Raw genomic sequence first — 12699 nt, 5'->3', positions numbered from 1 at the left:
CTCTCTCTACTAATCACTGGCTCCTGGAGTTAGATAAGGGACATCAGCAAGGTTCTGTAGGGAGTCCCATCTACTTTTCCTCCTTGGCTGGAATGATGGCAGCTGCAGTATAGTTGTGTGTGAGCAAGGTAGTGTTAAAGCAAGGGGAAATGGATCTTCAGAGCTCCACAGGAGAGATGGTAGAAATATGGGCACGGTAGACTACCAGTGAGGAGCAGCTCCTGGCAGGAAGAGGAGCCATTCTACTTTTATCTCTGTGACAAGGTCAACTGCTCTTAGGACACAGCCTCAATAAACTAACTGGGACTCTTTCCAAGTACTCATCCTACATCTAAAAAGGAAACAGATATGAATTTCACAAACCTTAGTACTGTGGTGGTTCTTTTCATGTCTTCTCTCCCCATCTTGCCTAGAGCCCTGAAGATGTCCTCCATTGCTTCCATCCTGCTATCCTTCTGAACTAAATAGGACTCCAGAAGCTGGTCCACAAAAGCTGCTCATTTCTAAGAGGGGTCACTATTGACCAAGCTGAGTTACTCTCTCCCAGCCAAATATACTGCTTTTGCCACACTCTGCTGTTATCCCAGTTATTTTCCCATTAAATTGTTATATATATTGTGAGTGAAGGGAGCAAGTTGTGAAAAAACAACTGATTTCCCATAGATATATTCCCCTAACTTTAGTCTACCCAGTTCTCTTATTTTCTAGTTCTCAAAATTAGCTACATTCCCTTACTGTGCTAATTTCCATGGAGCTCCAGCTGTCAGAAATGCTTCAAGTTTTCAGTTACAGTATGCGATATTATGGAATACCATAATTTGTTAAAAGTCTGGTTCTTGGCCAAGACTGAAGTCTCTAAAACAAGCTTACCTGACCTCTCCAGTATAGAATGAGAGTTGGTAGGTGCAAGAGCTATTGCCAATATTACAGTAAGGCAGAATTGTTCCCTTCATGTAAGAGTAATGTTGTACAAAAATGTCTAGAAGGAAGAATTGAATCTAGGAAGAAAAGAGAAACCAAGGGAGACTTAAGGACTATAAAAAAGCAGCTGGACAATGTCCACATACTAACCATGCTGGTTAGAACCCAGATGACCTGATGCTAAGTGTTGGTCTTGACTCTGCCACTTGATTCACTAATGAACTAATGCGAGTCAGTTAACCTCTGGGCTTCAGTTTATCTTTACAATGCAAGGTTAATACCTCGCTTTCTAAAATACTTTGAGATGTTTGCACAAAAGGTGTATTTTCTGGGGGCTCAGATATTTGTGTGTGACAAGATGTAGAATAGCAGGGACATCTAACTAGCCAAGCTGACCAAGGACTATCTGCAAATCTCTTCATGTTGGACAAAGGACTTGAGGCTACCACGTGTGGTGGTGCAAGTCTTAGTTGATTATTGTGGCTAGGATGTTTATGCAGGATGGACAGGCAAAGTGCATGATGCCAATTTTTTTTTTAAAAATTCTTTGCCCCTCTATCTGCTCCTGAGAAGTCCACGCTCACCACCCCTCAATATTAATATTCAAAGGGTCTTCATCCCTATTGTGAGTCTTAAAGAATCTGCACAGCCACTGCTTCCCTAGGTCATGAAACCAAACTACAGAATCAGCAGGTGCAGCATGGTGGATTGTACATTTGGATGGCTTATATCGCAAGATAAAGGGGGCCTCCCAGCCTGCAGTAACACTGCCATCTACAATGTGGTCTACTACCTCCCAGTGGTGTTCTGCATAACATTTGTTACAGCCAGGGTCAGATACTTAATAAGCTGTACAAGGGTGAACACAGGCTTTGCTGCATACTATACACAGCTGAATGAGCAGTGAAATGCAGCTGGGTCAGTATCCTATTACGCCAGCTGTTCACATCTGCAACCCCAATGGCGGTGTGAACACCTTTGCATTCCTGCTAGCAATTTTGGACGTGGACATGTTCCATGAGTGCTCGGGTTCCAAACAGGTGCTGAGCGTGCCACATTTCTCCAGTGTAGAGAAAGTGTGAGATGCAGAGGCACAAGATGTTATTTTCTCTATATGTAAGCAATTACCAGCTGCTTATTCATACCAGTTGTTTGGTATATGAAAAAATCTCATTATCCATTTCCTCGGTTGCCTATGTTAGGTTTTTTTCATATAGGGGTGTTAACAGAACCATTTTAGAACTTTCCCACTGTACAGAGGCATTTTGGTATAGTCCAACCCCGGATGGCAGAAGAAGTGTTTAGGTCCAACTGTAATTAACCATATTTTTCCACCATGTACATCATGCTGAAACAGAACACAAAATGAATCCTGAGTACAAAATTGCTATGAACCTTTGCTCTCAGTTCATTGCTATTATCCTGTTTTTTTAATTTTATTTACAGCTCATCTTTGCGCCAGCTCCCAAGGGCAGCAAAACAAAAGCCGCGAGTTACACTCAATGCAGGAGTCGGTTCACCCACGCAGAATTATCTGCTGATTTCGAATGTGATGTGCATGAATTTGTTCTTAATTACTGCTGTGCTTATTTCCTGCTCAATTTAGCTTAATTTGATTTCAGCTACTAAAGATGAACAAAAGCTAGTTTTGCCCAAAGAAACTCAATTGCTGCAATCAAAAGAACACACTATAAGCAATGGCTAAAGCTGGATTCTAATGTGGTGCTGACTGACGCTGTACCAAAAGGTGTACTTAGAGAACTGTGGTCAAGGCTCCACTCTCAATAACCCCTTACTGCAGAAGACACCACCAGAGCTGTGTAAATGTGCTCGCCAAGCCTAGATTTCAAGATATCAAGATTTTATTCAAGTTATGGAATTTTGCTAAATGTGTAGGTGATGATTATGATGACTGCAGTGGTACCTGGAGACCCTAACCAAGCTCTGGGCTCTACTTGCTAGACACTGCGCGTATACAGAGTAAAATTTAATCTCCTGCATCAAAAGATGGCAGCCTGTTGTTACCGACCCATTCAAAGTCATGTGAGATGGTAGCCATTTGGGGAATGAGTGCTGTGCTTCAAAAGCAGGAAGGAAATGGGGGGGGAAGAGGTGGCCAGGAAAGAGAAGGGGAGAAGAAACGTAGGGAGGGGAGTTTAAAATTATGTCTACACTACTCGGTGGGAGTGAGTCCCAGCTTGTGTAGACATACTCAACGAGAGCTGGTGCAAAGATAAATCGCAGTATATTTGCGGTGGCATGGGAAGCGGAGGCACAGTTTAGCCCTGCCAAGTACAAACCCACCTGAACTGTGTAGGTACATATGTGCCACCGCTGGCACTATCTGTGCTACCGCAACTGCACTATTTATACTTGTGCTTGATGAGTTAGCGCGAATATGTGTACACAAGCTGGGATTCACACCCCTAGCTAGCAGTGTAGCCGCAGCCTAAGTGAAGTGAGAGGCAGTCTGGCAGAATGGAGAAGAGTGAGAGGGGTCCCCAACAGAGAGAGCGAAAAAGAGGGAAACCAAAAGGATGAACAAGAGATAGAGGCTCAAGTTGAAATGGGAGAGGCTGGGTCGGAGAAGGTGGTGGATACAGTGCTAGCTTAGATGGAAGGCAGAAAGATAAGATAACATAAGGAAGCAGGGGGCAGAAGTGCCAATTGCATGTAGTTTCTGAGGAAGGGGAAACCTCCCCTATAATAGACCTGTTTGAGGATACACTGCAATGCTTTTCCTTCTATAGGCCAGTGAAGCACAACTTATGCCCAGAAATAATGAGATTCTCCCCCTTGCCTTAGCCTGCACAGCTGCATGTGTTGTTATAGAATATACAATTACACAGTCCTTTTAAAAGTCATCTGTGGTGCGTGCCTCCTCCTGTGGCTACAAGTTCCACAGGCTGACTTGACACGTAAAACATATTTAGATACCCAGTTTTTGCTGTCTGGCTATTAGATTGTAAGCAATTAGATGCAGGGACAGTTGTCATTTGGAATAAGATTGTGCCTTTAGAGGGGGCATTATGCCTCAGCTAATACATGGGGGTGGCAGGTTTATGACTTTGTGAAGTATAATCCCTCCCTGAACTGCCTGGAGTACAGGAGAAGTGCGTGGATGGCAACATCTTTTAAATTAGGTTAGGCTGCTGTAGATAGGCATGACCCACCTGTAGTGATGTGCACCCCAGGTACACAAAGGGAGCAGTCCCTGCACTTTTCTGAACACAGGCACTGTGGCTGGCCCAGAACAGTACTGCATGGAGGTTCTTTGCAGTACCTGTCCCCTCCCACCGTGAACATGCCCAGAGGGCAGGCAGTCTGGCCCATTGTCTTGTTCAGCCCTGCACCTATTCTTAGCACTTGACAAATAGTGTCGTCACCCCCCCACACACACACACTTGCTCCTCTCCTCTCCTCCCCGTCCCTGTATCACTCAGGGAGGGCTTTTAAGTGATGGGGCCAAGGCCCTCTGTTCTGACACCTCGGGTCTGTCTCCTCCCCCTGGCAGTTTGCTGTGGAGTTAGGCAGCCTCTGAGCACCCCTATGGGATGGGCCTGGCACATGAGTCAGGCATCCGAATGCCTATTTTCCCCCCGACCCTGGATTGTTCTGAGGCTCAGGCAGGAGGTATGTGACCCCTAGAAGGAGGCAGCCAGAGACCAAAACATAGGTGCTTGGGAACTTTTACAGCAGAAATTTAAGCACCAATTGAGTTAGACACTACACAGTTGGCAGCAGCTAAGTGGGGGTTTTGTGGATCACAGTGGCACCTAAATCAGGGGTTAGGCACTTAAGTACCTTTGTGGATCTAGGCCAGGCTCAGGGAATCTTGAGAGACACTCATTTAACCTTTCCTTTTTGGAGCATTCAGCACATAACCCTTCAGCTAGTATACTGATTTTCAGTAACTATTTGCATGAACTTATTTCATATGCATTAATCATCTTGCTTAAAAATAAAATGTGAAGGCATGCAAATTACTGAGAGAGTCACAGCAAACTGGGGCACACGTTCCATGACACACATGCAGCAGTTATTTATTTAATCCAAACCCCATTAAAGTGTCATGTACATCTTGGCTTTGCAGAAAAACAACAAAGCCTTTGTTTTGTTCTTGGGGAACCTATTTTTGTACACTCTGAATCATGCTTATTGAAATGTTTGGGGTTTTTTCCCCACCACCTATTAAAAATTAGAAGTACCAGTAGTTGCTCCAAATGACTCTCTGCCCTCTCATCACTCACATGTTGCCTGCTGGAAAGGTTAAGTTTTGTTAATTGTTTCAAATATCCTTATTTTGAGTTTACTTGAATTCCCAACTTTATAAAGCCTGATTCATGCTCAGAAGGAATGAAAACTGAGCAGTCTCAAGAGGAATAGGCAAAGCTTTTTAAAGACTGGGTGACCAAATTTGGAGCCTAAAGAAGGGACCTGATTTTCAGAAGAGCTGATCATTCAGTAGTCCCTGCTGAAGTCAATTACTTCAGAGGGAGCTGTTCTGTGCTTTTAAAGAATAGTTAACTCTTTTAGGATTCTAAATCTTCACACATGTGCTTAACTTTAGGTACTCATGCATTGGAAAATCTTGGTCACACTGTGGAATTGCACTTGTAGGGTCCCTGCTCTCTCAGAGTGGGGGGCCATTATTATTGTAGCACACAGTAGCCCTAATCATGGACCAGGAGCCCACTGGGCCAAGTGCTGTACAAACACAGAACAAAAGGATAGTCCCTACCCCAGAGGGACATACAGCGGTACAAAGGAACAATGAGATGATAATAGTCAGCATGATAGGCACACCAGCACCCTAACTACTCTGTCTTCCCACTGTTTCCAAGGATATGGAAGGGAAATGTGTGAGCTACTACCAGCCTCCTCTATGATTCTGTTGAATGGCAGATAATCCTGCTCCTGTCTGTCTATACAGCCCTGTGTTGTGGTTTGTCCGGGCTTCCTGCCATAAACATGCAATGTCTGGCAGTGGGCAGTGTTGTGATAATTGGGTCTATAATTTTACTGTTTGTGAGTGCAATTGTGAAGTATATGAAAGATCATAAAATGTTACAGTACTTCCTATTCACATTTATTATTATAAGTGAAGTTGCTTTCAATAATGAACATTACAAATAGGTGCAAGAGAACCGGACAGAGAGACTAAGTTAGTCCAAAAAAAAAAAAAGGCCACATTAATATAATTCAAAGACTATGTTGAAATAATGCCTGGTAAAAACAGAAGATGGGGAATCAGAAATTAATTAACCAAAATTGGTGTGCTGGATATTAGGCCTAACTGGTGGACAAAATAATGAGGGGATGGGCTATTCCATCCACCATTTCCTTTGTGAGTCCTTAAAGAGAAAGACTGTGAGGGGGACTACAGACCAGATGAAGGCTACTGGACTGAACTTCACCATTGCCTGGGACCTTGAGCCTTCTTCATCCTAATCCTGAGAGAGCATGACCAGATAGGGCCAGAGAGACCTGAGCACCTGTGATGAAATGGGACCAGACTTTAATAACAACAGTTCCAGCTCATCCCAACTAACTTCTTTTCCCCAAAAGGGCAGTTATTACTATTTTTGAAATCATCTAGGAGACTGTCAAACAAGGGAGTTTTCGTTTTAAAAACTCTCTCCAGCTGAAGGGAAAGGGAGCAAGAAATGTTAAAATGAAAACCTTACTTAATGCTTCACATTTCAAATGCTTTAACTGTTTTTCTTTTCTGTATCTTTAATAAACGTTTTAAAAGATTTTTGATGGTGTATTTGACATGGTACAAAACAGGCTGAGGTCTCTGTATATCAAATCCCAGACCGTGATTAACTGTTTAATGCTGGACAGGAACTGGATTATGTTAATATCTGTGCCCTGTTTATTCTATCTAAATTAACACAACAGAAGCCACTTCAGCATAGAGAGATGACCTACGCCATCTCCTCTGTACTTCATTCTAGCTTCTTTTAAGTCTTTATTCTTTATTTATTTGAGTTCTTTATTGCATGACAGTTGTGAGAGTTTTTTTTTTTTTAATTAGCATTTTTCTCCTCCAACATCAGCCATCCATTCTCACTTACCCAGGTCCATACTAGAAAGGCTTTGCCTGTATACCTAGAGCTGCAAACCCTCCCAGTGGAGACGCAGCTTATAGCAGCGAAAAAGTGCTTTTGGTGGGAGAGCCGATACTGGTTCCCCCAGAGAAATAAGCTAGTCGAACGATATAACTGTGTCTGCACTAGGAGAATCACTAAGGCTATGTCTACACCAGAGGTTCTACAACTGTGGCCTGCGGACCAGCTCCATTTAGGTGGTCCACGGATATTTCCTTCTAAGGTACGTGCCTGGACAGCCACACATGAGAGAATGAAGGGCCACCAACACAATTAGTGAAGCTGCGCAGCTGTGGCGCCACTAATTAGGTGCCTGGTCCCTGGAGGAGATGCACATGTAAGGTGAGGTGGTGGCCTTGGGCGGGATAAAGGGGAGAGGGGGCAGTGGGGTGAGAAGAGGAGGTGGGGGGAATTTGGGACATGCAGGGCTGCGACGGGCAGAGAAAGAAGCAGCTTTTCCCCCATCCAGGGCCGCAACTGCCGGGGAGCTCCCCCCCTCCTTCCCAGCCCCAGCTCGGGGGTGGGGGAAGGGCACCTCCCTGGCATTAGAAAGGTAAAACTAGGGATATTAAAAGAGAAATTGTGTGCTGTTATCTGTAGAACACGAGCCCCCCCCCCGGCGCGGCCACACCACAAGCCATCACCCCCGGCCTCTCCAGCCCAGAGGCTACACGGGCAGAGGGTCCACCACAGACCCGGTCCGTCTTCTCTCCGCTGCCCCACAGCGACAGCCGGAGGAGGCGCGGCCGGGCCCAGGGTGTGCCCGCAGGGCCTGGTCTGCCCAGCAGGCGCTGCACCGAGCTGAGGGGGTCAGTTGGGCCTGCGCCCAACCCCGAAGGAACTAGGCGGGGCGCCTCCGTAACAGGCGAAGTCTCTGTGCAGTGCAAGCTCCCGCCCCGTTTCTCGGCTGCTTTCGGCGCCACCCCCAAGATGGCGGCGACCTTCCTCTCTTTGTGCCGCCTTCAAGATGGCAGCGCGGAGCGAGACGGTCGATCGGTACCGCCTCTAAAATGGCGGCCCCGGGGAGGCCCCCTCACTTGCCATTTTGCGCCGAGGCGGCCGGCGTGTTCGCCGGATAGCGATTGCGACTCGCCTGTAGCGAGCCCAGTGAAGGCGCCGCCCGAGCTGGCAGAGTCTGCGGTGCCCGCTAGGGCCCTGGCTGGAGGTGGGAAGGGGCTGCTGTCCGGGCCGGGCAGCCTGGCGGCGGCGGAGCCAACCGGCAACGGCTTTATTGTGCGACGCGGAGCGCTCAGGCCCCCGGTGAGGTGCGGCTCGGGAGAATGGCGCCGGTGGGGAGCGGCCGAGCGGGACAGTGGCTGTGGCCAGGCTAGGGAGTGGTGGTGAGAGGCCCCCGCCTGTCAGAACCATCCGGGAAGCCGGGCCCTGCCGCTCCCGGCCCGTCCCCAGGCCCCTCCCGAGTCTTGCGCTGTCCTCTCCCCCCGCCCTGCTGCCAGGTGCCCTCTGCCCTGCCCTGCCCAGGCTGCGGGCCCCGCGCCCCGCAGGTGCCCCATCTCCCCGCCCTGCTGGTAGCTGACCACTTCCCTAGCCGCCCCCCCGCCGCCGCCGCCGCCGGCTGTGCCCCCTGCTGCCCCGCTCGACTGTGCGCCCCGCCCTGCTGCCAGCTGCCCCCTCTCTCCCCCAGTCAGCGTGTCCTGCCCTTACTCAACCCCCACAGCCCGCATTTCTCTTCCCTGCCCCAGAGTGTCTGTGCCCCTGCCCGAGTGTATTCCCCGCTCCCTCCCCACTAGTGCCCCTCGTCCCGTCTGTGGCTCGCTCTGCCTGTGCACCCTTCTTCTGGCCTCTCCACAAACCACGAGGTCCTGAGCACTGGAAGTCGCAAGGCTTTGCCTGCGAGGGTGTTTGTGGCAGGAGCAACTTGCTTAGCCTGGTGCCGCTCAGCTCAGTAGAAAACCGGGACGCTGAGGCCGGTGCTGGTGCGATGACTTCTGGGCTCAGAGCTGCGAGTTTCCCCACGTGGAAACGTCACATTGCAGAGGAGCTGAGGCGCCGGGACCGGCTGCAGAGACAGGCCTTTGAAGAGATCATCCTCCAGTGTAAGTTTGTGTAACGAACCACCGTTTTGCTCTGTAGCCTCACTACCATGCTTCTAAACCGTAGCAGAGTGGGTGCCCTCTGCATCCCACAGTTCCCAAAGTTGGTAAGGTTATAAGTTCCTGAAAATGGGGATATAATTGAAAGTGTTGGGCAACCTTAACCATGATTGTTATTGTTGCACTGTATATAATGAAAGACCAAAGCACTGGTTTGTTTGTTCATGCTTAAGTGTAGTATTTCACATTTAATATGAGAGAATCTGGTTTCAGTTCAGTCTTTGCACTGTGGATGGTGTGAGAAGTATCTTTTCATCTTTTAAGGTACTTCCTCTGAGGCATTGTTCAGATATTTGTTGGTTTGAAGCCAGCACTAGTATTGTCTGTAGTGACTTTTAGTTGGGGGTTTAAGTCTTTAGTGTTGGTCTTGTCCAATGTAGTTGGTTTTTCACTTTGAGCTTGTTTTTTGGCCATCTCTTTTACCTGTAGTTGCAATGTGAGCAAATAGAAGCAAATGGGTGCTCCCCAACTGTTGTGCTACCATGCTAATGCTAACATGTTACTTTTATTCCCCCGTAGTGTAAAATACTCTTCTAGGGCTGTATTACAAATATTAGAGGGTTGGTTATGTTCTACAAGCTGTGCTTTGGTTGCCTTTGCCTAGGATGAGTTCAAGGATGGATTCTTCAAACCCATATTCCCATGAGCAGTCCCACATATATCAAGAGCAGTACATTTTAGTAAGGACTACTTCTGAATAAAACTTTGCAGAATTGGTCCCTACTGTCTCAGTTTCTGAGAGGTTATCAAAGCCTGAGTAGGAATAAAACCACTGTCTACCAAAGTCAAAACAGGGTGTGTGTATCACAGTGTGACTTAGTGTCATTTGATGAGTTAGTGTAGGAATAACTACAAGATCCTGAAAGCTTATAAATGGAGAAAGCTTGTTTTGTTCCTCACTTGTTTTTTAATTGCACTTTCTTGCCCTGTTAGATAACAAGCTGCTAGAGAAGACTGATCTCCATGCCGTGCTGGCTGATAAGCTGCAAGCAGAAAAGTATGACTTGCAAAGCAGACATGAGATCAGGTACTTGGAATTCTTTTTCAATCAGGATTGGGAGATGAACATTTCAATCAGCTGTCTCTCATACACTAAAACATCATGCTCTATAGGTTACTACAGTAACTTGGAACCAAATATTTGTTACGAATTACACCTGGTAGGACACGCACACAAACAAAGTCCACAACTGCAGAGTTCCCAAAAAACACCAAGTTTATTATGCTTGAGCGTGGTGCCCCCCTGCTAGCCAGGACAGGACCCTGAATACAGATTATACAAAGGTTATATACTTTTTAGCAAAGCATGTTGCCCTCGTAAATCGGAAACCTTAGCCAATAAACAAACCCTTTTCTTATCTACCACCTATCCCTGCTTGGTGCATTCCTCGTGCTAAACCAGTATGTTAATTACACAGCATGGTCCTAAAGCCATGCATCAGTAACTTTTATTATCAGGATGGGAGGCCTCACATCAGGGCCAAGAGACAGGGAGTTAGAGACTGACAAAAACCAGATACTGGGAGTCAAGGCAGGCTGGAGACAAGGAGGAGGATTTTCACAGGGATTCAGTATCTAAGGATCACTCCTCCTGGTGTATGATGTGCTGGCATTTAAACAATGGTGGGCCCCAAACCAAAATGGAGTCACGTGCTAACTTTTCCTTAACATATTCCAATAGCTCCTGATAAACCTAGATTAGGTTGTAGACCACTTCATTACAAGGTCTTGCAGCTGTTACCCAGTTTAAGTCCATTCTTTTGGAAAGCTATCTTACAAATAGATTTTGAGACAGATAATGATTTATTTGGTCATTTGTAGCAGACTCTGTATTTGATATGGGCTAAATTGGGCTATTATGCTATTGGACCTATTTGCCCCATAACTCTCATACTACTTCTCATTGTTGGCTTACAATACTACTTCAGTCAGTGACTTTGTCCAATTTCATAAGCATTGTAGGGAAAGACCAGGTCTGTACTTAAGGTAGAGGTTTTCAAACTTGGTGGCTTCATGGTCTCATGAGTCATGAAGACTTCCTTAGGGAGAAAAATGAAGTGGTAGAGTGCATTCTCTTCTCTTCTCCCTTCTTTCCGCCGCCGCGCCACGCCTCTTTCCCCCCTTGCCCCATGCAAAAAAAAGCCAGGTGGCCATTAGCTTCAGAAAGCTTTGCTGCTGTAGGAAAAATCCAGCTACAGTTCCTTGCATTGACCGCATATGAACAGTAACAGATCAGAACTGATATTATTGCAATAAGGGCACAATAGTAGACTTCAATATTCATGACAATTATAAAGTTGATGTATACGAATTACTTCACCCACCAATGAAGTGCAGCTACCTCTAAAGTGGAAAACATGTTGTGTGAAACCACTGTATACTGTTGAGGATAGGAAATGAATAATACTGTGTCCTACATAAACTGCAAGTGAAACATTGGGCAAGTAGAGTGTAATTAGTTGAAATAGAATTTGGCTGGCATACCACAGGCAAAACATTAAGTAACTAGAGTGTAATTACTTGTTAGAAATTGGCCAGCACACAGTCTGATACCCTGATGAAATATCTCAGAGGTTCTTTGGTGACCATAATATTTAAGGCTGTACAAGTATCTGCTCTGGCAAAAGCTATGTTTGTGGGGATTGTAACAGGCTGCCCTGCCATCTGAAATAGATTGTGCCATTGATAGCCAACTTTCATTTGTAGGAGGCTATGCCCAACTGAATAATAGTGCAAGAGCAAAGACGGGAAGGACTACAGTACATATAAACAAGCCTTAAAAGTAAAATCCTAAGCCTTACTCTGGAAGTGCCCTCAGTATACTCTTGTACTCCTTGATAGGGAGTGAATCCCACAACCATGGGTCTCTGGGAGACTGTCTTTACCTCCCCTAAAGGCTTGAGTGGGGAATGGCTGGTTCCACCTGAACTGACTTCCATATCCATGGTAAGTCAGAGGATAACAGGTGTTCCCTCAGGACTTTTTAAACTACCTTTGGACATACAGCTGTCTGGTAATTGCTTTCTGTTATCACATTGGCCCACTGGGTAAGTGCTACCTGGGTAGGAAGAATAAGTTATCAACACCACTTCCTAAAAACCTAGACCTCCTGTTCTATTGGTGACCTGGTTTGAGCCTACTTAGCTTGTGAGATCTGATGTAAGAACAGCTCAAAGTGGTACTGTTGCAGGCAAAATAGAAATATTTGTTATTGTGTAAACTAAAGTGAGAGGGAAGTTTGAAATGACCACATACTAGTGTCCCTCTCACATTCATTTCCCTTCAGAACACTAATCTGTCACTCTGACTCCTTTCTGTTTTTATGGTCTTCAGAGCAGATTAGCTAGGTTGTCCCATCTCTCCCGCCTCTCTTCTCCCCTGAGTACCAAACATAGGGTGATTACGCAAACAGATACTGCACATTTCCTTCTTATACTGCTTAGGGTTACTAGTATGTCTATTTTCTGATTTTTATTGTTTTAGAAAAACTGTGGGTTTTTTTTTAACTTCTAAAAAAGTTGTTGTTTTGCTTGAATTATATCTTTTAAAAATTG

At 46.0% G+C, this 12699-nt stretch overlaps 1 protein-coding gene across 3 annotated transcripts in view; it reads left to right on the top strand.

Annotated features, from left to right (window-relative positions):
* Positions 1 to 8841: 8841 nt before the first annotated feature.
* ATG16L1 (autophagy related 16 like 1) overlaps positions 8842 to 12699 on the top strand; it is a 28275-nt gene continuing 24417 nt past the window's right edge. For 2 of the 3 annotated variants that reach the window (XM_074964050.1, XM_074964049.1), the window contains exons 1-2: positions 8842 to 9088; positions 10079 to 10172. In XM_074964050.1, coding sequence (XP_074820151.1) covers positions 8974 to 9088; positions 10079 to 10172 — 209 coding nt within the window. In that variant the 5' untranslated portion in view covers positions 8842 to 8973. The remainder of the gene's footprint in view (positions 9089 to 10078; positions 10173 to 12699) is intronic. The other variant, XM_074964051.1, reaches the window with a different exon arrangement.

Source organism: Natator depressus, chromosome 9 (genome assembly GCF_965152275.1).
Source record: "Natator depressus isolate rNatDep1 chromosome 9, rNatDep2.hap1, whole genome shotgun sequence".
In the NCBI taxonomy this organism is placed as follows: domain Eukaryota; kingdom Metazoa; phylum Chordata; order Testudines; family Cheloniidae; genus Natator; species Natator depressus.
The sequence above is the reverse complement of the archived record's forward strand: the minus strand, read 5'-3'. Positions and strand labels throughout refer to the sequence as shown.